Source organism: Brachypodium distachyon, chromosome 2 (assembly GCF_000005505.3).
Source record: "Brachypodium distachyon strain Bd21 chromosome 2, Brachypodium_distachyon_v3.0, whole genome shotgun sequence".
In the NCBI taxonomy this organism is placed as follows: domain Eukaryota; kingdom Viridiplantae; phylum Streptophyta; class Magnoliopsida; order Poales; family Poaceae; genus Brachypodium; species Brachypodium distachyon.
Window position 1 is genome coordinate 50,817,865 of NC_016132.3, and position 24,386 is coordinate 50,842,250.

General features: G+C 43.4%; 4 protein-coding genes across 7 annotated transcripts; 3 read left to right on the plus strand and 1 right to left on the minus strand.

The window, feature by feature from the left end:
• Window positions 1-5,256: 5,256 nt before the first annotated feature.
• Window positions 5,257-7,911, plus strand: LOC100839601 (subtilisin-like protease SBT1.4). Its single transcript, XM_010234109.3, has one exon. The coding sequence runs from the start codon at window positions 5,270-5,272 to the stop codon at window positions 7,715-7,717; it is 2,448 nt and encodes an 815-aa protein (XP_010232411.1). The 5' UTR covers window positions 5,257-5,269; the 3' UTR covers window positions 7,718-7,911.
• Window positions 7,912-7,981: 70 nt separating this feature from the next.
• Window positions 7,982-13,336, minus strand: LOC100846207. Of its 3 annotated transcripts, none has more exons than XM_003569883.4 (15): window positions 13,043-13,336; window positions 12,847-12,924; window positions 12,645-12,731; window positions 12,377-12,544; window positions 12,221-12,289; window positions 11,985-12,111; window positions 11,614-11,686; window positions 11,374-11,490; window positions 10,934-11,053; window positions 10,134-10,152; window positions 9,802-9,880; window positions 9,200-9,519; window positions 8,782-8,897; window positions 8,614-8,707; window positions 7,982-8,235 (listed from the first exon to the last, which is right to left on the minus strand). In XM_003569883.4, the coding sequence occupies exons 1-15, from the start codon at window positions 13,334-13,336 to the stop codon at window positions 8,179-8,181; spliced, it is 1,818 nt and encodes a 605-aa protein (XP_003569931.2). In that variant the 3' UTR covers window positions 7,982-8,178. The 3 variants fall into 3 exon arrangements, with proteins under 3 accessions (XP_003569931.2, XP_010232410.2, XP_024313966.1); XM_010234108.3 differs by having other exon boundaries at window positions 8,015-8,235; window positions 9,200-9,516; XM_024458198.1 differs by lacking the exon at window positions 7,982-8,235 and having other exon boundaries at window positions 8,782-8,842.
• Window positions 13,337-17,533: 4,197 nt separating this feature from the next.
• Window positions 17,534-20,613, plus strand: LOC112270547. Of its 2 annotated transcripts, none has more exons than XM_024458195.1 (4): window positions 17,534-17,689; window positions 17,766-17,843; window positions 17,964-18,173; window positions 18,550-20,613. In XM_024458195.1, the coding sequence occupies exons 1-4, from the start codon at window positions 17,659-17,661 to the stop codon at window positions 20,445-20,447; spliced, it is 2,217 nt and encodes a 738-aa protein (XP_024313963.1). In that variant the 5' UTR covers window positions 17,534-17,658; the 3' UTR covers window positions 20,448-20,613. The 2 variants fall into 2 exon arrangements, with proteins under 2 accessions (XP_024313963.1, XP_024313964.1); XM_024458196.1 differs by having other exon boundaries at window positions 17,772-17,843.
• Window positions 20,614-21,791: 1,178 nt separating this feature from the next.
• Window positions 21,792-23,646, plus strand: LOC112270548. The gene is made up of 2 exons (XM_024458199.1): window positions 21,792-21,893; window positions 21,992-23,646. Exons 1-2 carry the CDS (start codon window positions 21,845-21,847, stop codon window positions 22,927-22,929), a joined length of 987 nt encoding a protein of 328 aa, XP_024313967.1. The 5' UTR covers window positions 21,792-21,844; the 3' UTR covers window positions 22,930-23,646.
• Window positions 23,647-24,386: the final 740 nt, after the last annotated feature.

Here is a 24,386-nt window from a genome sequence, read left to right on the forward strand (position 1 = left end):
TATGTTAATCTATCTGCTTCACACCATCGCTTTTAATTACTCCCCCCTCCCCTTCATCTCTCTCCCCCTCTGGTCTCGCCCATGGGCCCCCCATGCCTCGCGGCCATGGGGAGCAGCCCAGATGCGGAGGAGAAGGAGGAGGAGTAGCGGATGAAGGAGGCTAGATCTCCACTTGCTCTCTCGCGGCTGGCCACCACCATCACGACCAACCTCCACCTCCATCTCGAGTACTTCTCCCCCAATTCATGGTACCATGACGGAGACTAGATCTTATTGTTTTGCTTTTGGATATTGTGGTTTCTTCTTGAATTGAGTGCACATGCAAGAAGAAATGTGCAGACATTTTCAGGATACCTAGTGCTTTGGGTAGAGTCTAAAATTTGTTTGATCTATGTACTGTTATTTGTTTCTAAAAAAATTCTAATGTACGCAATTAGATAAACATGTAGTGTGGGTATATGACGAGATACTAAGTTTTGTCGAGTGCTCGTACTAATGTACTTACAGAGGAGGTACTAAATATTTGCCTGGATAGATGCTTGTATTGTGTTTCTTTCTTGGTACATGAGGTTGATGTATAGAGTTTTAATATTTTGATGAGGTACCATCATGTACTCTCATTAGTACCGATGAGTGAATTGATAAACGAGCAATGTACTGTCGTTTGGTGCACATGTATCTGACGCACTGTAATATGTACTGGCGAGTAAATTTAGTACAAAAGAACCAAGTGCCCCTATAAATTACATGTACAAAAGAAACAAAATATATTAGGCAAAAATTGAGAAAGAAAATGTGAGTGGTAAAGAAAAACTCAATGCGTGATGCATAGGGAGAGAGAGAGAAGATAGGAAAAATACAAAAGGTTGTCAGGTGGTCACATCCAAAAAGAACGGAGAGAAGCCACACAGGCAATGCTTTTTTTTGCTAATCATCTCTCTCTAATATAGGATAAAGTATCGTCTCTCTTTGTGAAACATGTGGTTGCTATGATGGGGCCCCGGTAGATACCATGGGGTGGAGTGTGTGTGTGTTGGGGGGGGTGTTATAGCCTACGTTTTATCTAGACCACGCATCGCCTTGCGTTACATTACGCATGGGACGCTGTAGCACATATAAGTTGTGAAGCAAATTTGAATCCACATGCAGGCTACTGTTTTCCCTCTACTTTTTTTTCGTCCGCCATCGTGGATCAGATTTAGAGCATTGACATCTCTATCTTTGACAAGACAATTTGCATTTTTGTATGACTTTTATTAAGGAAATTATTTATGTGAATTTTTACTTCTTGAAATAGTTATAGCGTGTTATTTGGTTTCGTTAAGACAAGACTTTTAGTAATAACTTTATTAATATGCAATTTATATGGTAGGAAACCAAAATTATTAGCAAGAACTTTTGAGAACGAATCCGTTGATATAAATTTCATGTCTTAAAAACACATATTAATAGAGTAATTCTTGATCAAAACTTTGTCTTAACAAAACCAAATACACCGAACATTTATGAAAATGATGGAATATATAACATCACTAGGGTTCCATATAGCCTCAATGGGGAGGAAAATACAAGCCTAGCCACAATCATTGTCATGTTGATGTACACATCCGACGTTTCTTATATTCGATGTCATTAATTAAGACATCAGACTGACAAGCCAACCACCAAAACGTGAGTCATGAGTAGCTCTCATTATCATAGAAATACGACAAGAGGATTGGAAAAGACTGTGCATGCATGAGACCTTTAATTCTCAGCAGCTAGATAGCTAGACCTCATTTTCCATAGCTACAGGCCTGCAGCCCCAACAGATGTACAATCTCTTTTCCAATCAGTGGTGATGTTACATGTAGTTAGTGGCGATGCTATATATATGCAACCTAGTTTCCATAGATCATACATAATTAAAAATCTACAACTGCCTGAGGTTGACTCGTATCGTTTTGTACACACATACCTATGCATGACGCTGAAAAATCATTAGTTTCTTTAAGATTTATACTGATTAGTATATATTAACAAAAAAGTACACGTGTGAAGTAGAAAAAATAATTGATCATGCATGTCGAAAACAAATGGAGTGATCTTTTAAAGAAAGACCAGTACAACATGCACACGTGTGCATGCACGCACGTACGCATACATGAGTTGTGGGGTGGAAGATTGATTAAGTATGGTATTATATATGATATTATTTGGTCATCAAAGATACATAGTCCTATATATTTAGTTTGAAAGATACAGTCTCTAGAACGAAACCCCAAAAGAACGGTGGAAGGTTCTGACTGATTTTTACTCCATTTCGGTTTGATTATGCAGCTCAGACACTCCATTTCTTTGGGGTGTGCCGTGGTGTCAGTGTTGGAACAATTTCGTAACTCCTTAGGTGATTGGAAAGTCATGACTCAAATATTCACCCCAAAGACCGGATCCTAGACTTTACATGACACGGTCTACCCTGATGAAGGAAATGGACCGGTAGGAGCAATTTCTGACACGAGCGAGTCATGCATGTGCTACATTATTAGCCTGCTCACAGATCAATAATAAATCATAAAACCAACACAAAAGTTGATCAATCAACTGTGCAAAAACGGATCTAAAAAATATCAGCCACGCCGCAAATATCACCATATGCAATCTAACCGTACCTGCAACTACGCGGTCATGCTCTAATACCAATGGTAGGTCATAGATATATTTTCAACATCTTCATTGTAGCACATTCTTGTTTCACACCTTAATAAAGTCAATTATGCAGTGCTGCCACCTGCCACATCTAAAACAAAGTTAACATGGTCTTGATTTGACTACCACTTAATCATCAATTCATTTTCATGCATATAAATTGATCAGTACATGCTAAATATTATTTAGTTTATTATGGGCTGTACAATGTCGCATGTGTAGAGATATAAAATATGCAAATCTCAATGAACGATTTGACAATAGATAGTACGGCGTTATAGCCCACCGGTGGTAAAAAATTCCACTTGGAAATTTGGAGCTTTGAGTATTCATTGACACGTACATGTCCGTCGACATATATATTCAAGGTCCTATTTTTTTAAAAGATGTCAATTAGTACCTAAACTTCGAAAAAATGCACATTCATATCTAATATTTTTTATTCTGATATTGATTCTGACGGAGGATGAAGAGATTGTCAGCACATATCTAGTACTTCTCAGCACAGAGGGAAATGCAAGCCCAGGCCGCACTCATTGACACTTGCACGTTCGTCAACATCCTTATATTCAAGGTCATTAAGACATTAAGACATCAAAACCGACAAGCCACCCACTAAGAAAAACGTGGGTCATAACTCATGAGTGCATGATCAACAATAACAACAATAATAGATAGCTCTCACGATCATAGATATGAGGAGGATTGGAAACGAGTGTGCATGCAACCTTCCATTAATTCTCAGCAGCTAGCTAGCTAGACCTCATTTTCCATATCAATGCAGCATGCAGCCCCAGTACCAACAGATATACGATCTCTTCTCCAATCAGTGGTGATGCTACATGCAACCTTCCATTGCGCATACTCCCTCCATTCCATAATATAAGGCGTCCACGTATTTCGAGGTGCAACTTTGACCATCAATTAGACTAACAAAATGTGAATTATGTGTTATAAAAATTATACCACTAGAATTATATCTGAAAGAAGTTTCGGACGGTATAATTTTTATAATACATAATTCACATTTCGTTGGTTTAATTGGTGGTCAAAGCAAAATTTTGAAATGCGTGCTTGTCTTATATCGTGGAACGGAGGGAGTACATAATTAAGAATCTACAGCTACCAGAGGTGGACCGGTCTCGTATTTTACATACACGCATACCGGCGCACGACGCATGAAAAATCGTTAGTATCTTACAATATATACTCCCTCCATACCATATTAAGTGACTCAAATTAGCTCAAACATGGATGTATCTATGTCTAAAAAGCGTCTAAATACATGTAATAGAAAGTCACTTAATATGGGACAGAGAGAGTACTGATTAGTAAAATTAACACAAAAGTATACATGTGAAGTAGGGAAAAAAAATAGCATGCATGCCGAATACAAAAAGGAAGTTTTGTTTAAAAGAAAAGACCGATCACAAATTACAACCGTTTGCTACATACATAGCATCCACTAGTTGGTTAGGAATTCAAGTTTATTACTCCCTCCGTCCCATATTTAGGCAAATCTGAGTCACTTGATATGGGATTGAGGGAGTATCTCGTGATGGTTGTTAAGCCATGGATCTCATCCACATGATTCCAACTGAAACTAGTTAATCAAAGTCTTTTGCAGACAACATGACATGTTTAAACTGGATCGAATAGGACGAAAAAAACTTTAACATCTGGCCGCGAATAGACTGACAAAGGATAACACATAGATGAGTATGATCAAGAATAATATCATTGGGTCGATTGTATTGATATGGCTTCCAATCTGTGTTGTATGTGATGACAATATACTCTTTCCGTTTCATAATTCTTGTCGAAATATTACATGTATCTAAACGTTTTTTAAGAATAGATATGTCTATTTTTGAAAAAATTTAAGACAAGAAATCTGGAACGGAGGAAGTATGTCTTAAGTGACACGGTCTACCCCACCGACAGAAATCGACCAGTATAAATAATTTGTGTCACGACCAAGTCACACCATGTATGACAACTTGACAAGGGTTTACGTGGCACGGTCTACCCCAATAGTGAAAAATTGACTGGTAGAAGTAATTTGTGTCACGATCAAGTCATGCGTGTGCCACATTCCACGCTCCTAGTTTCCCAAAAATGGACGTTTATAAAAAATGGATCATAAAATCGATGCAAAAATTGGTGAAATCAACCATATAAAAACCAAATCAAAAAATTGTTTGACCAAGGAAAACAGTACTAGATCCAATCTCCTAGTTCCTCTGTTCCTAAACATAAGATGTTCTAGGTTTGTCCTAAGTCAAACTTATTTAAGTTTGACAAAGTTTATAGAAAACTCTACCAGCATCTATAACTTCAAATTAGTTTTTTGTAGAAGGACTAGCAGCAATAAATTAAATCGAACAGGCCAAATCGTATACATGTAAAGAAAACAATGTCATCTGTTGGTTAATGATCAGTGGTGCTAGTCATCAGCTTCTTCAAGAAATTCATCTAAAAAAAGCTTCTTCAAAAAATTGCTAGTCATTACCAACAACAAACGCTAGTCTGCTTTGCTTCATGCCGTTGCTTCATTCTTTGTCCGATCCTAGCTATATATATGCCACCTATGTCTCCCAACTCAATCAGTCTCACTGCTAGAGCTCAAAGCAGAAACCACAGCGCAATGGACAACCGCAGACCATCCGTAATAGTCATGTTCGGCTGCTTGCTTGCCGTGGCCGCGGCGACGCCGACCGTAGAGCTGGAACTGGAAGCACCACCGGACGGGGCCAATATCTCTACCTACATCGTGCACGTCGCCAACTCCCATGCGCCGCGCTCCACGCTAAGCGCAGCCCGCCTCACCAGCGTCTACACCTCCTTCCTACGTGACGCCCTCCCCCCGCACATCAGCGAGCCCGCGCCGAGCATCCTTTACGCCTACGCGCACGCCATGACGGGCTTCGCGGCGCGTCTCACGGAGCGCCAGGCCGCGCACCTGGAGACCCAGCCCTCCGTCCTCCGCGTCACCCCCGACAAGCTCTACGAGCTCCAAACCACACTGTCACCCACCTTCCTCGGCCTCACGCCATCCTCGCCGCTCATGGCCGCGTCGAACGGTGCCACGGACGTGGTGATCGCCGTCCTGGACACTGGCATCTACCCCAAGGACCGTGCGTCCTTCTACCCGTCGGTGAATTTGCCTCCTCCAGCAAGGTTCCGAGGAGGCTGTGTCTCTACCCCCAATTTCGACGCCGCCGCCTACTGCAACAGCAAGCTCGTGGGCGCCAAGTTCTTCACTAAAGGGTCCACGGCTTGGTGCTCTGAGGCGTCGCCGCTCGACGTCAACGGCCACGGCACCCACTGTGCCTCCATTGCCGCCGGTTCCCCGGTCCCAAACGCCAACCTCTTCGGCTACGCCACGGGCACCGCCCAGGGTGCAGCCCCGGGTGCGCGCATTGCCTCCTACAAGGTATGCACGGGCTGCGCGGCTAAATCCACGTGCCCGTCGTCCGACGTACTGGCGGGTTTGAATGAGGCCATCGCCGACAAAGTTGACGTCATATCCCTCTCTCTTGGTGGTCAACATCCAAATCTGTACGATGATCTCACGGCCGTCGGTGCATTCAGTGCCGTCCGTGAAGGCATACCTGTGATCGCTGCCGGCGGGAATTCTGGTCCTGACAGGGCCACCCTATACAACGTCGCGCCATGGTTCTTGACCGTTGGCGCATCCAACATGAACCGTGAGTTCAGGGCACCCGTCAAACTCGGCAACGGAAAAACCTTCCGTGGGGTCTCGCTTTACGACGTCAACAGTGATCCATCATATGATGGTACCAAGATGAAGCCGCTAGTCTATGGCCTCGATGTCGGCTCTGACGGGTGCATGGCTGGGAAACTTGACCCCATCAAAGTCGCCGGCAAAATCGTCGTGTGCAGCCCAGGTGTCAACCTAGACACGGAAAAAGGTGCTGCCGTCAAGCAAGCCGGTGGTGTTGGTGCCATAATCGCAAGTGGCGTCAATTACGGCGAGTATGTCAAGGCCGAAGCCCACGTCCTCCCAGCCGTGTCGGTCACGTTCGCGGATGCCATAGAGATCGCAAAATACTCCCAGACTCCAAACCCAGTCGCGACAATCTCCTCCTTCAGCAGCTTCACCGGACAGCTAAGTCTGTCTCCCCCCAGGGTCGCGGCGTTCTCCAGCCGCGGGCCGAACCACCTCGCCCCGGAGATCCTCAAGCCCGACGTGGTCGCGCCCGGCGTCGAAATCCTCGCCGCGTGGACAGGCGAGCGAGCGCCTTCGCAAGTCGTCACCGACACGAGGCGTGTCAAGTTCAACGTCCTGTCCGGTACGTCCATGGCCTGCCCACACGTGAGCGGCATCGCCGCTATGCTCAAGGCGGCGCGGTCAGCGTGGAGCCCAGCGGCGATCAAGTCAGCCCTGATGACGACGGCCTACAACATGGACAGATCCGGCGGCGCCATCAAGGACACAAACACCAGCATGGAAGCCGGGCCGTTCGACCTTGGCGCCGGCCATGTCGACCCCAACAGCGCCCTCGACCCGGGCCTAGTGTTCGACGCCGGCGAAGACGACTACATCTCCTTCCTGTGTGCTCTAGGCTACACGCCCCGGCAGATCGCCATATTCACAAAGGCCAGCCCGGTGGTGGACGTCTGCTCGAAGCACAAGGGCGCCTCAGTGGGTGACCTCAACTACCCAGCCTTCTCGGTGGCGTTCAAGTCATACACGGACAAGGTCACGCAGCGCCGCGTGGTGCGCAACGTCGGGAGCAACGTGAATGCGGTGTACACGATCAGCCGTCGTGGCCCCGTCGGGAACGTGGGAGTCACCGTGACGCCCGATAGATTGGTGTTCGACGCGCAGCACCAGACACGGGAGTACACGGTCACCTTCTCGACGCTGAACCCGAGCGTCAAGTCCACGGAGGAGCACGGTGCCCTCGTGTGGTCCGACGGGAAGCACGAGGTGGCCAGCCCCATGGTCTTCACCTGGCCGGCTCCCAAGCCGGGTCCCAAACCTGCCGTGGCTGCGATGTGAGTGTGAGCCGCACCCATGCATCTCCTAGTTCTTGTTGTCATATACGTATCATGTATTCATAAGGTTTGTGCGCCTAGTGCCGTGTGCAACCATGCTGCGGAAACTATATGTATTGTACTACGTGAATAAGGTGCATGTCGCCAAACCTATATCATACGTGAATAAGAACTGTGTGGATTATTTGTTCGACCGTTTTTCTGGTTGTTGTTATCAGTCAAATCTTTGTTTCTTTTTACCGTGGGATCGTGTTGTTGCCTGTATTGATGATTGACAAAATACTCGCGTTGTGTTGGAAGCTCAATGAATCCTCAGATCCCATTCGAAACTGCAAGTTCTGAACATCAAGCTTTGACCACCCAACGAACCAGAGCAAGAGAATTTCGAATACAACGCCAGGCACTACTACTACACGCTGCGTACCAGCTCCATGACGCATGGTCCATATACACGTCCGTAGCACATTAGCTCGGCCGGACAACATGCACCCTCAGATATTGGTCCAGCACATTCTGGAATACCTACATCAGAAAGAAAAGAAAAAACATTCCGAAGGAGATTAGTTGGTATTAGCAAAAAAAAAAAGAGTAAACCTAAATTTATTTACTGTACATAACAATTTTGATGCCAGTTCGCACTATTATAAGCCAAATTTACAGCCATGTAAGCAAATTCAGTATGATACCAGTAAAAGCAGAGCATGCCTCCTATGAAGAGAAAGGAAGGCAGCGCTAGCTAGTTAATTCCATGAAACGTTGGGAATTTGGGTTGATGAAGGAACAAAATAAGCTGGTACATTCTAAATGTATTGTTTCTCCAGTCACAAATCTAAATACAAAACATATTGATTTTTCACTGTTCTACCTTATAAAATGGACAATTTCCTGAAACATAAGTACCTGAAAAGAAAATGACTCCTTCCTATTGAGAAGTGCATCCATTGCAGCATAGTGATCATCGAACGCACTGTAGAATATCTTGTAGAACTCAGTCCTGAATCATACCAGTCAACAGTTAGAAGTGTAAGTACAGACTGCATTAAGAAAATGACATGAGAAGCCACTAACTGTTCTTCTCTCGTGGTTCGTTGATCCATCTCATCAAACTTCCTAGTCAGCATCTCTGCTCCTGTTGGTCCAAGTATGTTGAGGATTAAAGCTTCTAATGTCCGTGGGAAAGTATGCTGAAGAGCATGGAAATTTAAGGGTCCTCAGAAGAAGAAAAAAGAGAACAAAAACATGGTTCGGTGCTGAATAACCCAGATGCTGAAAAGATTATAAACCATAATGGTTGTGTGTATGTTAATCCAAGCACAGTGATGAAGGTTTTGTGCATGTTACTTATATATTGTGCATAAAAGCATGCGCAACTTTTTTGCTACTTCTTTTTCACAGATGAGGTTCCAAAAGTACCAACACAGTTTGATTGGGAAAGAGGGGAATGCTATGGTATCAGTTGATTAAATTTTAAATACATGGTACATACCGCCATTGCTAGTAGCATACTCCGCAATTCAAGTGGTTCAACTGGCAAAATGATTTTTGCAACAGGATCTTTCTCCAAGAGAGATGAATCATCTTTTGCAGTCTTGTTTCTTTCATTGTCTTGGATGGAAAATGCATCCTGCGATGTGGATTCTGCTATGTCATTTTGGCCAACCGCTTCAATACTGTCATGAACCAATGACATGAGTTCATAAAGCGCTTGGAGAGTGCAGGGTTCCAAAGATTGCAATGGTGAATCTTTCTTCTCGGATGTACCAGAATTGTTAACCTGGTTGAGCAAATTGAATTGCTGGGAGCCTGCTAAATGATTAACAGAACGTCTTGAATCTTGATTGTTTGAGAATCAAAAGGGCACTAGATTCAAATAAAAATGACGAAAATAAAATGAAGGGGTAAGATTGCTTTGTTCCTAAATGGATACAATGTCAGAAGAGAGGAGCAAGCAGTTCATATAACACTATAAAGTTTCATCAACTGCCAATAAATTTTTGGAGAGCACTTCATTGTATCACTGAATATAATTAAAAATAAGAAATATTACAGAAAGCTTCAGGTGCCTCTAAAGTGGCATAAATTACTGACCTCTCGATTCTTCATCTGTAGGCTGAAAATTAGCGCTGCCTTTTGAATGCCTAAAGGAACCCTTTTGCACTACTTTGTTCTGGCTCGTGAAAGAGGAACAAAGTTACTACACAAGTTGTTCATCTGAGAACTCGAGGAGAAAAGACATTGCTAACTAGCGCATGCAAAGACGACAACTCATCAAAAGTTTATAAGCCCAGATTAGGGCAAGGAGCCAAGGAGAGAGCAGGTGCATACTAGAAACCAATACCGTAGCCATAGTATTTTAAAACAATGAAATGAAATTCTTGTCCTATCAAGATTAAAAAAAAACAGAGAGTACTTGGACATACCATCTCCTTATCCACCAATCTTCACTACAAATCATTTTAGATGTAGACACCACACCAGCGAGATAGTGCCAAAAGAAGTGAGAAACCAGTCAGATATTGGATAAAAATAGGTACTGAAAAACAAAAAATAAAACAGAAACTAGGCATCAGAAAACGAAACATTCTAGATGTCCTTAAGTAAAGTGACGTATAGTGTAAATTGCTGCTGCAGCTGAAACGAGGAATTTGGTACTGATTAAACTGAAAATATTTGTACGGAATTTTATTAGTGTACCGCATGAACCAAGGATTTGGGTGGCCAGCAATTTCATCAATATCCTTCCAAATGTAAAGTCAATCCAGGATCTGATGCCTCATGATATTGAATTACATCCTATTTACAAGGGATAGCACCCATTGAACATGAACCCATTGTTTACAGCACCATTAGCACTTCATCTTATGGGTTTCTAGACTTTCAATTTTTTCTAATATCCTATTATTATCACTAGACACTAGTGCCTTGAAGAGATGAGCATCCTCTACAAATTGAGGATTAAATGGAAGCAGCTTCTCATCCATACATGATATGAAAAAACTGAAATGTCAATTATGCTTGTGTTGTCCCCCATGTTACTACCTACTTAATACACAATTACACATGTGCAGCATGATGCTTACTTGCTTAAGACTAGCATTGGCAAACTGACGAGAACTAGGAACTACATCACATTCCACTTAAATACACTACAGACAATCAATCTGGGGAAAGTGCAATACATATTAAAGGAAATGTGTATGACTAAAATGTAATAAAATACCTCCTCAGGATTCGGCGCAGATAGTAAGCATCCATATGTTCTAACATTTCAGTCATTATTTTTGACCTCCACCAAAAGTTAATTGCTATGGTCAAATCATCACTGTCAACTTGGTGGTACCTGTTTAAATTAACTCTTAAAGCGTAAGCTGTATCAATTATCCTACAGTTGGTTTTGTTGGAGAATAATTAACACACAAAAAAACAAAGAAACAAAGCTTGCTATGCAGGCAACACATGAACTTGCATGTATATTGGGTGTATTAAAACCAAATCACCATTTTTTATTTAGTAGGATGGGAAAAAAGGTCAGCTTCAAGACGCAGATTTAAGATGGCTTGTTATCTTTTCTAGCACCAATCAGAATTTCCAAAATTGATATGTTCATTAAACAGAATGAAGTACAATATAAATTAGTTCAAAAAATAAATAAAGAAGTACCATCCTTCAGGTATGAAAAGAGCATCACCACAACTTAGGATGACTCTTTCAGAATATTCCTTCATGTAATTTGCTCTTGTGTAGCTTGAATAGTCTGGTTCCTCGATGCTGACACAACTGCCAAGAAAGGTGGGGGACATCAGAGGAAAGCATTTCGGATCTGCTAAATTTCGATTATTCAAGTGAACTGAATAAATGAAAATAGCTCCTGTGGGGAGCTACTATTCAAGAGGTTTTTACCTATGGTTGGAGGCCTCTCCATATACAGGCATTGGATACAAAAAAGGTGATGCTGAAGGAGACCACAAAGTAACTGTACCAAATTTTCAGGAGAAATAAATAACTTAGGTTTCTCTAGAAAATCATCATGGGCGCTCAAAAATCAATATGCCAAACAGCTACAAGGATAAGGATCTTTTATAATGTGATAAAGTCATGAAGTTAAAGTTGAAAAAAAATCAAAGGAGCAGCAATAGAAGCCTTGCAGTAAAATGAACATATTCCTATGTTGCTGCCAAAGACATTACCAACACATGGAACTCGAAGAACTTGCAAATTAACATCCAAAAGGACACCCGACCATAATACACTGCTTAAAACATGAAAGGCACCTTTTTTGCATCCAGCAACCACGCAGAGAAGATTATGGTGGGGATCATAATGGGTACTTGATCTCATGTGAGCTCTACTCATCCAAAAGTTTATTGACGAAATAGACTTTCCTTTCAGAAATAGAGGCTGCATACATTAAGAGGAAACAAATTAACGGAAGAATCAACTCGAATATGAAGCTTAAAAGTCATAAAAGGAGATGCTTTAAATGAAAGAAAAAAAAGTTAAGCCAGACCTCCTGAATATCCTCTTTTAAAACTTCTAATGGGCATCTCTCTTTGTTTTCAGTGTTCATAACTGATACCTGGTGTAGGTAAGATTTATGTTATGGTAAATAAATGACAGTTTAACACACACCATGTTGTTAGAAGGGTGCAAAACGTAAACTTGCCTGTGCTAAATAGAGTTGCTGAGAATCCTGTGAGTTGGCTGAACACATTTCCTCTGAACAAGTTGGATCCTTCACAATACCCTTATCTTTGGAAGAGTCACTAGCAGCCTTTAGATGCTCGAGGTAAGATTTGCACGAGTGAATGAATGTAGAGAATGGGATAGCCACCTTCATGGAGAAACAACATACTTAGCGTCAGCGCCCCAATGTGAATGGAGCAATGACATAGCTACAACTTCCAAGCAGTAAAATGGGAGTGAAAACTAACCCTCTCATGGCTTCTGAGATCCCCATAGAACACGTGCCCAGTGCTGGACATCATGGCTTCCACGGGAACATCAGGTCCCACCTTCTCCTGAAGAACGACCAGGGAAATATTTGCATCGGCGACAGCAAGGTGGAAAGAACAAGGATATGCGTATTTCCGTTGTCTCATCTTATGAATTGGATATAGGGGGGTTGATCCGAACCAGCAAGTAGTCGAGGCCGCCGTTGAGAGGATCCCACCGAGAGGAGGCCGCTGACCCCTTAAGCACGCCGCGGAATACCTATATTGGGGGCTTCCCCGAACGAGAAAGCACGGGAACACATGACGAATCGATGGGGGCAAAAGGAGGGGGGCAAGGAAGGAAGTAGACGAGAGCTTCGAGAAGTTGGAGGAGTTACGGCGGGGACGTTCTTGGGCTCGACGGCGGCTGCGAACTCCTCCGAAGACGGCGGCGACAAGAAGCAGGCGACGCGGAGGCCGGCGTCCAGCCGCGCGCCCACGAATCCGCCGTCTTCCTCGCCTTGCATTGTTTCGCCGTTTGCGAGCAGAAAGCAGTTCGGCTGAAGACTGAAGTGCGGAAAGGCCCGCAGAGGCCAGAGGCAACGCATCGGTGGGCCTTGCCTCTCGTTGTCCAAGTAAACCTCGTACCAGGCCCATGGGCCAAGAAAATTATCCATTCTTATTTTTTTCATATGTACTCCGTAACTTGTAACCTCGCACCAGGCAACACCGCACAGATTGCGAGAGAGAATGATGGCGGCGCCTAGGGCATAGTAGAGAGAATAAGAGATGATGGCCAAGTGTACGTAGAATGGGAGATGGAAGAAAGCGCCTCGATGCCTTTCTTCTGTGAGCCTGCTGAGCGAGAGAGATGGCCAAACATGCCAAGTTGATGGGTCATCGAGTCAGGGTTACTGGGCCAATTTTGCACTTGGTCTTTATTTATTTATTTACAGCAGGTTTCATCCGTTAATTCTTATTGCATCAAAGAGTCCACATATTATATAATAAAATGCATCAGAGGTCCTAATTCTTTCGTAAAGGTCTCAAGTTGGTCCTAATTTTTTGAAACTGCACGTTTGAGTCCCAATTGTTTCATAAGTGATTCATCACAGGTCTTACGGTGGTTTGGACGCGTGACTTCTGCCGACGTGGCTATTTGGGCCCAAATGTCAGGTGCCAAGATGGACTTTTTTTTTTTGCAAAAAAACCACTGCCTCCTTCCTTGCTCTTCCACGTGCCCCCTCTCCTCTCCTTCCTATCTCCCCGAAGCTCTCTCCCCCTCTGCTCTTCTCCTCCCCAAGCCATGAACTCCGGCGAGCTCCTCTCGCCGCTCTGTCCCGCCCTCGCGTTCTACGCAGCCCCAAGTAGATCCAACGCACCACACCGCGCCCTACTCTGCAGTTCTAGACAGCCGCGTGCGCCCGAGAAGCCTCACGCCGCTCGTCTTCCCAAAGTCCAGTGGAAAAGCGCTACCATCTTTGATCCGCGCAACCACGGCCTCCATCACCCTTCCGCCTTCACCGAGAGCACCGTAGCGCCGCCGCACGTCCTCTGGTGCGCTCACCCGAGTCTCCTGCGCCCTGCATCTCCCCCGCATCGAACACCCCGCCGGCCGCCTCCAGTTCGCAGCAACGGATCCGTGACGTCCTTGGCGCCATCCGGCTCCTCGTGTTGGAGCGCACATCACGAGCCCCCTAGAGCGCGACCTCAACCACCGGAAGCTTCTTCATGCTGCCTTCTTCTCCGAGCACACCGAGATCCGCCGCTCGCTGTCCCTGCTCATGGTGGCCAGCACCCGGTGAGCGAGCTTCAATTCGACACCAGGATGCTATTGCGGGGGGTCATGAGCACGAGGTGGTGGAACTTGGCGGCGGAACCGGGCGAGGCGAGGTCGTCGGCGAATGCATGGACGGTCGGGGTGAGCGCGACGGCGAGGGTGGAGAGGGATGGGGAGAGGGGGCAGGGTATGGGGGAGTGGAAGAGGCAGAAGATGGGGGTATCGGAGCATGAAGGGCACGAGCCAGCCGCGGCGCGGGACGCTGAGGAAGCGGCGGCAGCGGCGGAGCACGCTGAGCAGGAGGAAGCGGCGCGTCTTGGAGATTAGCAGGGGAGGAACTTGCGGGCGAAGCAGAGACAGTTGGCCTGGGACGCGTGGCGGTCCAGCGCCGGGCAGCGGACCAGCTTCGGCAACGGGAGGGGCCTCGCTCTCGCTGCCGTTGTTGGCGCCGTTGTGGAGCAGCGGATGGCACGGGGAAGAGGAGGAGAATGAGGTGGGGCTCAAAGGTGAGAAGAAATGAAGGGGCGGGGGTTATTTGCAAAAAAACATTCCATGTTGGCACCTGACGAGTGGGCCCTAATAGTCACATGGGCACTAGGCACGTGCTAGAACCACCATAGGACCCGTGATGAACCACTTATGAAACAATTAAGACTAAAATATGCAGTTTCAAAGATTTAGGACTAACTTGATACATTTGCGAAAAAATTAGGACCTCCGGTGCATTTTACTCTTAAAATATTAACTGGGCGACCCATCGGGTATCCATGGGTATAAACCTATACCCATACCCTACCCATCACTAATCGCGCGAGTCATCGGGTATACACATGGGCGTAAACGTCGACCCATATCCAACCCACTTGGGTCGGATATCCGCGGGCGAGTTGACACATTTAATACTTGCCGACCATATAAGACGGAGTCTAGCCGCCACGCAGAGACAGGACTACGAGCAGTTAGATAGCCGAGAGGCCAACGACGTCAAGTCGTCTGAACTGACCACAAGCCAGATCCGCCTAACAACTCGATCAAATAATTGGAAAAAATTTACACGTGCACTGCCAGTTTATTAATTAGGCTTGATTTAATCTAATATTGATAAACTCCTTCAGAAAGTAAGGAAAATCAGAATAGACATACTCGACAAAATAATCAAATGTTTATACTCATAAACGAACATCGAGTTGCCAAAACATAAATTTGTTGCCGCTTCTAACTCTTTGTTTTAATGGCTGAAGTGAGATAGTGGAGAGAACTAAAAAAATTAAGTGATTCCGTCTCAAAACTTCTTTGACCGAGTGATGTTATATAATTTTCAGAAGGAAGTGTATTGTTTTATTTTGAGAGATTAAAGTATAGAGACACAATCTTCGGAAGAAATCTTTTTTAAAGGGATATTTGGAGATCGTTACAGAAGAACGAAGAGAGGTTTTGATGCATGTTTTGAATGTATCATTTTATTTTGTTGTTTCGTTGCAACGCACGGACATTTCAGTCACTTTAAATATATTTGTGTATTATTTCTAAGATACCCAAAAAAGGACTATATGAAGCAGCGATTCAACAACTCGATTTGTAAGAAGTTGTACGTTCAACGATGTCATTGTTTCTACTCTTTAGGATCGGATTATCACTTTATCAGAGATCTTTGTTGGTATGGTAGCGTTTGTTCAATCTGTATAACGTTACCTTACACCATCTCTGCTTGATCAACAAGTTCACCCATCTAGGAGCTGAGCCGCGGCCTTGAGCGAAAGCTACCTCACGCACGCCATATCTCACGCTCCTCCGGCAGCGCTGGCCTTGAAGGCTTGAACCCCAAATTTTCTTCACCATTTTGTAACAAACTTTATTTTGGGAATTTCATGAACATATCATCTTTTTCAAGGATGCATCCCATATTCACTTAGGTGCATGAACCTGCTCAGTCCACATCTCAACAGGGAATTCTAAATCAATTCGTGTGAAACTTTCTTTTCCTACTCACAACATCGCAGGGGTATGATCAGAAGGTTAGAGAAAGGAGCTCTAAGATTAGGGTTTACAAGAACCAGTCAACAACTACATGACCCAAAGCTGGCCACACATAAACATAGATTTTCTAGGCTTAGTGAGGTGGGCCGTGGACGCCATGCACTTCCACTCTGTCCAGGGAACAAACAACTCACAAGGCCCTGTGAGAGTCTCGGCAGCAACAAAAAGGGAGGTGTAGGCCATGATTACACGGAAAAACTTAACAAGACCAAATGCTCATGTCCCCCTCCAACTCAACTGGATCCACACTTTAGATCCAAAAAAAAAAGTACAGGACATAGTGCTTGAAAAAGAAAGCCCTGAGACAAGGAGCATGACTCACTCGAGTAGGCTAGAATATATAAACATGCGCCGAAAGCTTGACTGGTTGAAAGAAATGCAGCTCTAGCCCGTTATATTTTGTTTATAAGGCAAATCCAGGATATATGTTCCCCACACCGAGGTTTTAATCCACCAAAAAAATTGAATTTCTATGGAAGGACATAACTACTACTCGTATAACAGAATGAAAATAAATTATCATCTCAGTAGACGTACATATTTGTCTTAAACTGTAAGTGACAGCCTTCATATTTGACGAGCACATCCATTCCTGAGAACAGATTGACATATAAATGGTTAAAATCATGCAGCCAAAATACAAAGCACATAGTGTACATATTTTCTTGTATCAGCCAAAGCTTAGAGCCATCAAACCATGACTCAGTTTGACTCATATGGTATTCGTGGATGCATCTTGTATGCAGAGGCAGGGGTAATAAAAGCTTCCATTTTATAACAAAATTTATGATATTCGTGGAGAAGTGTTCGGGACTTGTACTGCATTGCAGAAAACAACTCCGGTCATTGATGAAAGATGTAATTCAGTGATCGCTGACCCACATGACCAGGCCTTCCAAGTTCCCTCGGCTCTTCTTCAATGACAAGAGCAAACAATGACCCAGAATGCATGTGTGTTCCTATGATGTGCTCCTTGGATTACAAATATTGGGAGGCTCACAGGAAACCTGTGCTGTCTTGTTGCACCCTTTCTAGCTAATATTGAAGTGGCCACCACCACGACAGTGTGTACTGCTCACCTGCACCTCCCGATGTCTTTTAGTAGCCAATAATTCTGTTTCAGATTGGGCCTGACCTGACTTAAATCTGATTGGTCTTAGTACTTAAAGAGCTTGAGCTAAGAGTAAGTGGTAAGAGATGGGAAACAACAACGTTACCGGTCAACAAGGTATGCATCTTGCTAAACATTTATGTTATCTATTGAGTCTAAATATTTGGGTGACTAGCTTCATATGCAATTCTAGTATCAGAGGAAAGTGCTAAGGGCTTCGAGGAAACCATAGATGGTACGGATTGGTTACCTGGGCTCGACAACATAAACGGTTAGAAAAGTATTGCTGTTAGCATACAAGTTAATTTGTAGTTACAATTTAGTGCAATTTAATTTGGAGTCGAATCACCACCATAAAGCTATAGTTACTCATTTGTATGAATATGTTTAGATAAGGAGAAGGATCACAGGGAGTATGCAGATGTGTCAGAGTCCTTAAAGGGCACCATCATCTCTAATGGTGGAGGTGAACAAATGGCTTTAGATCAAAGCAATTTGTCTACCAAGAACAAAGACTTGGATGAAAAGAACAGGTGCTCACATCAGGATCACACATCAATGCAAGATGATGATCAAAATATTAACTTGCCTACAGAACAAGGTTAGTTCAGCCTTCTGATTTGGTTCCTAGCTAGCTTGTTTTGTTGTCTTTTTACCGTTATTGTTTTATTGTCTCCAAACAATCTTTTTTTTATGTGCTTAAATATAAGTCATTTAAGAAGCATGATTTACTATGAAATGCCCATATGTAGTGCTCCAGTATGAAATATAAATATAAATAATGTGGATTTCTTTTCTGAAGAAAGTAACGGGGATTTCAGTAAGAGTGCTATGTAGATGCTAGCTACCAATCGTGGTACTTACCTGCTTCACGAAAGTACATTACACTTCAATGACCAACTATGGTTGAACTTAAAAATATATAACTAATGCTCAACATATAAGTTGTTCTAATAGAAGCAAGCAATCTGTCACAGGTGATGAAACACAAGAGGACAACGAAACTGAAACAACCACAAATTCTACAGAAAAATATATTCATGTCAGCACCACAATTGAGGATATGGCAAGCAGCAAGGATACTTCACCATCTAATGAGAAACTCAAACAACTTGTACATGAAACTGCAGAGGGAAGTGAACAAAGCACCTTAGCAAATCCCCACAGGTTGTTACAAGAAAATATTGAAGGTCCGCCAGGAGATGAGAAGGAATCTTGGAGTCAAGAAGTTGCAGTGATGTGTGGTAATCTACCAGCAGATACAGTTGAAAGCCTACAAGAAACAAAAATTGGGGTGTCAACAGTAGATAATCTATTGACACCATGGCCAATACAAGGAGAAAGTACATCACTAACTGAATCAATTATCAGTGGTTATCTTGATGCTGAGACTAAGGAGATTGTCATCAAAGATGAACCTGGAGAAAGAGATAATTCATCGTATGTGCGAGCAGAAGATGGCACCAACCAAGAAAAGTCCAAGAAACATAATGCTGGAATACCAGAAGAGAAGCAAGCAATCTGTGAAATGAGAAAAAGCTGTGAAACTATAACATCAGAGACTGTGATTGAAATGCTAGAAGAAGACAAGAAGATCCATGGATTAGAAAATCATGAGGAAGAATTTCCAAAATGTAGTGCATTTGGTGCTCTCGATATTGGTCAAGTTGTTTCCATATTTCAGTCATCTTTAACAGATCCAAGTGCAACGAATGGCAAAGAATTTCAGAATCATGAACTAAAGAAGAGTATAGCTGCCACAGGACAGATGACAGATTCTGTAAGTGCAAGAATGGAGCACAATTTAATTGAAAAAACAAACACAGAGCAAGATGGAACAGTTGACAAAGCTGCTGTAGTGAAGAATCTAGCAGAAGATCTTGAGCCAAGTAAGAAATTTGATGGTGTCCCTGACCTTGTCAGCCTTCTTGAGGTCAATGGAAAAGATTTTACAAGCTTATACCCACCTTTATCTGACCCTTTTCCTATTTTGAATGAAGAAAAGGTACAAAAAGATGTCATGGCAGAAGAATTAGCTGTACCTATGACTGCATCTGCTCTTCAGTTAGTACAAGATTCAGTCAAGAAGGGATATATGAAACATGATAGCTCAGATAACAATGAAGCCAAGACTACAGATACACAAGATACTGTGAACATCTCACAATGTGCTGAGCCACAACAGATACTGCTTGAAGAACCTGAAGTAGTCAAATTTGAGGACAGTGAGACCCTTAGCATTTGCACGAAGTTGTACAGATCAACAACAGGTTTAACCTCTTGCAGGGAATACAACATGGAGAGAGAAGGAGCGTATGCTACAGCCGAGTGTTTTACTTCTGAATCTAGTCAAGAGAAAGTCACAGGGACTGCAGGCTTTACTCCTGAATCCAAACAAATGAAAGTCATCACACATGCTGACAAGGCTACTGAGGAATGGTGCTTGTTTCAGAAACCATCTCTAGGAAGAGCTGCCAGTGAAGAGATTCCATTACTTCAAAATGCAGAAAACTTCAATTCTTTAAGCTATTCTAGTGAACAACATATCAAAGTTGCAGAGGACATCCCCATGAAAGACATCACTCTGATGCAATCCAAAGATGAAGCCGAGGAAGAACCAGAGAATAGTCCACTGTTGGGCCCCAGGGAGCCATCAGAAGGAACCTTCAGAGCACTAAATCACTCTGCAAGAAACAATAAACCTCTTACTAGCTTAATGACGGAGGACCAGGTTGGTACATTGCCTCTATTGAAGGAACAAGAACACGTTCAAAAGAAAATCACCACAGTTAGTTCTCCCAGAAGCAAGGAAAGAAAGAAGTCACAATCTTCCATTTTTGCCAGTTGCATTTGTTGCGCCTCAAATACAAACTGAAGCATCACTCCATGTGCTTTATTTTTCTTAATTTTACTGCTTGAGTGGTTTGTTCTAAAGGTTTGATGCTTGAGTATGCTTGGTGAAGAGTGTCCTGCAGTTGTCGGAATATTTCAGGTACCACAACTTGTATTTCATCAAAAGTTTTGAATTGTCTTTGGCTTTACATTAGTGTATCTGGTGAGACCACGAGAGCAATGAATACCTTGGAGTTTACATGGGCAATGGATGCATAGTGTTGCAAAGGGTTGTCAAGTTACAAACATCATTTGCATACTGCACCGTGACACTAAATGACTCCACGATCACTTTTCTATACCCAAACAAAGACACGTATTGCATGCCAGAAACTTCCAATCATCAAAAACAGGTTAAGTTAATCAATTTATTATTTTGTTGACATAATCACATTAAATTGATTATTTCAAGTACATCCTTAAAATATAGAAAGAAACAGAGCTGTCCCTTTCAAGATAATCCAAACCAAATTTCCAATATGGGAATCAAACCTGGACATCTCATGGTAGTTAGTAGAACAAAATAGTTAGCCACTGAACATGGTATCAGATGATAACCTTATTCCAAAGCAGTTTTCAAACCAAAGTGAAACAAGGGAATTTCCCAAACATGTTGTTTATGCTAGCCAAAAATTAGTACCCCATTCCATTTGTTATCGAAAATTCTGAAGCTTAAAATAATTATTGCTCAAATTCACACACTGAACAAAACCATGTTTCACATTTAAAATAATAAAAATAAAAATATATGTAATTGTCACAAAATGATGTGTTAAAGAATGATCTATTATATCCAGGGGCGGAGCCAGGCCCGGTGCTACCGGTGCTGTAGCACCGGCCTGGCAAGGATGCTCACAAGAGGTTTTGACAAGTATTTAGTTCATAAGTATGTCAAATCCACAATTATAGCACCATTAGTCCCATCGTAGCACCATTCTTTTCCGGTTTCTGGCTCCGCCACTGATTATATCTATTGTCAATGTTCACGATAAAATACCAAAAGTGTTTTTACTAAACACTACAAATATCAGACAACATAAGAACTATTGATTTAACAAGTTATGGACGCCCAACCTTTCGCCCTTTACGTCAAGCTCACTTCGAAACTCTCTTCGGACATCATACATCTGGTTAATGTTTATGGTCCCTGTTCTGAGCCTAACAGATCTGCCTTCATCAATTGGTTGCTTGCTTTGGAGATCGATGATCAGGAGAATTGGTTGTTACTTGGTGATTTTAATTTCTACCGGTCCTTGGAGGATAGGAATAAAGAAGGTGGTAACATTCAGGACATACTCACTTTCAACAATGTGATTGGTGCGTTGGAGCTTGTGGAAATTCCTCTCATCGGAAGGATGTTCACTTGGAGCAATATGCAGGATGACCCGCTCCTTGAAAAGGTGGATTGGTTCTTTGGTTCTAGCGCTTGGTACTTGAACTTCCCTAATACTTCGGCTCATGCGCTATCTAAATACACTTCTGACCACACCCCTTGTTTGATTTCTGTTGGCACCTCGATCCCCAAAGCTTCAATATTTAGATTCGAGAATTTTTGGGTCAATCATCCCGGCTTCTTTGAAGTTGTGCAATCTATTTGGAATGCTCCTTGTCATGCGTCTTCAAGTGTGAGTGTCATCTCCAAGAAGCTCAAGCGGCTTAGAAAATGCCTCAAATCCTGGAGCAAGAAGTTATCGCGCATTGAGCTTCTAATCAGGAAAAGTTCTGCTGTTGTTTCCCTTCTGGACAGATTAGAAGAGTGCAGACCTCTCACCTCGGTTGAGAGCAATTTCAGAGGAATAATGAAGAGGCATATCATCAGACTTCTATCCCATAAGACTGAATATTGGAGAAAAAGATGCACCATCAGATGGGTCATTTTCGGGGATGAAAATTCCAGGTTTTTTCACTCTGTTGCCACTAGGAATCATAAGAGGAATGCTATCCCTCAGCTCAGAGATGCTGCTGGTAACCTGGCTGATAGTCACTCAGATAAGGCTGCTATTCTTTGGTCAGTCTTTAAGTCTAGAATGGGTTCCTCCTTTTCTTTGAGTATGCATTTCGATCTGTCTCAACTCTTCCGAAGGTCCCATGGTCTGAATGAACTCTGTGCTCCTTTCACAGAGGAAGAGATTGATAAAATTGTGATGGATATGCCCAATGATAGAGCCCCTGGACCGGATGGCTTCAATGGTCTTTTTATGAAGAAATGTTGGCATATTATCAAATGGGATTATTACAAACTCTGCAATGATTTCTTCAATGGTCTCATTGACATTAAAGGAATTAATTCTTCTTTCATTACCTTAGTGCCTAAGGTCCACTGCCCGAAGACTGTTAATGACTTCCGCCCCATATCTCTTCTCAATTCTTGCCTTAAGCTAATCACCTTCAGAAGCTTATCCTTCAGCTCATACACCCCAATCAATATGGTTTCATCAAAGGGCGCTCTATTCAGGACTGCTTAGCTTGGGCTTTCGAGTACCTCCATCAGCGTAAGCAGTCCAGGAAGGAAATTGTGGTTCTCAAGCTTGATTTTGCAAAGGCTTTTGACACGATCGAGCACGATGCTATCCTCCAGGTGCTTCATCATATGGGCTTCAATGAAAAGTGATCGGCTGGATGAAATCTATTCTTTCTTCTGGCACTTCTGCGGTCCTTCTTAATGGCGTTCTTGGGAAATTCTTTCATTGCAAGTGTGGAGTTCGGCAAGGCGATCCTCTCTCGCCCCTTCTCTTTGTCCTTGGGCTGAACTCCTGCAGGTCGTTATCAACAAGGGCTGCGACTTGGGTTTGTTCAACCTCCCCCTGCAGACACATGATCCAAATTTCCCAGTTATTCAGTACGCGGATGACACTTTGATCATTCTTGAAGCCTCTGGTCGTCAACTCCTCTGCCTCAAGGGACTTTTGGAGACCTTCGGTCAAGCTATGGGCCTTAGGGTCAATTATGCTAAATCTTGCTTAGTCCCCATCAACACCTCTCGCGAAAAGGCAGAGCACCTTGCGGGTGTTCTTGGATGTCAAGTTGGGAGTTTTCCTTTCACTTACCTGGGTCTTCCCCTTGGCATTGTCAAACCTAATCTGCAGCATTTTATGCCTTTGATTGACTATATCGACCGTCGATTAGCTATTTGTTCGTCGGCTCTTTCTTTTGGGGGAAGACTGCAGGTGGTCAATTCAGTTCTTTCGGCTCTTCCTACTTATACAATGGGAGTTCTTTCCCTCCCTGAGGGTACTAAGGCGGCAATCGAGAAGAGATTAAAAATCTGCTTACGGCAAAAGTCTGAATTTACTGGCCGCTGCAAAGCTCTTGGTAGATGGGACTTGGTTTGTCTGCCTAAGTTCAAAGGAGGGCTGGGTATCATGAATCTTACTGCCTTCAATGACGCTCTTCTTCTGAAGCATTTGTATAAGTTTTTCAATAGACAAAACCTCCCGTGGGTTCAGCTCATCTGGCACTCTTACTATGCCGGCCTGGTGCCACATGCTCTAGGCACTAGAGGCTCCTTTTGGTGGCGGGATATCATGAAGTTAGAGGGGAAGTTCAGAGATTTTGCTAAAGTGATTCTTGGGGATGGTGGATCTGTTCGCTTCTGGGAGGACGATTGGGGCCATGGTGTTCTGGCTTCTCGGTTTTCAAGATGTTATTCGTTCTTCAAGGACAGAAACCTCGCGGTCAAGAATGTTGTTGATTCGGATAATCTCCTCTCGCTTCTTCATCTGCCAGTTTCTGTCCAAGCTTTTAATGAGTTACGTGAGGTGCAGGGTATCATCTATGCCACTAACTTGGATGCATCGATTCCTGACGCCTGGAGATGCGCCGGGGGGAGTTCTTCCTTTTCTTCCCAGAAATATTATGCTTCCTGTTTTGATGGTCTTCAATCTGATCTGGTCATGGGTTGGGTTTGGAAGAGCAAGTGTGT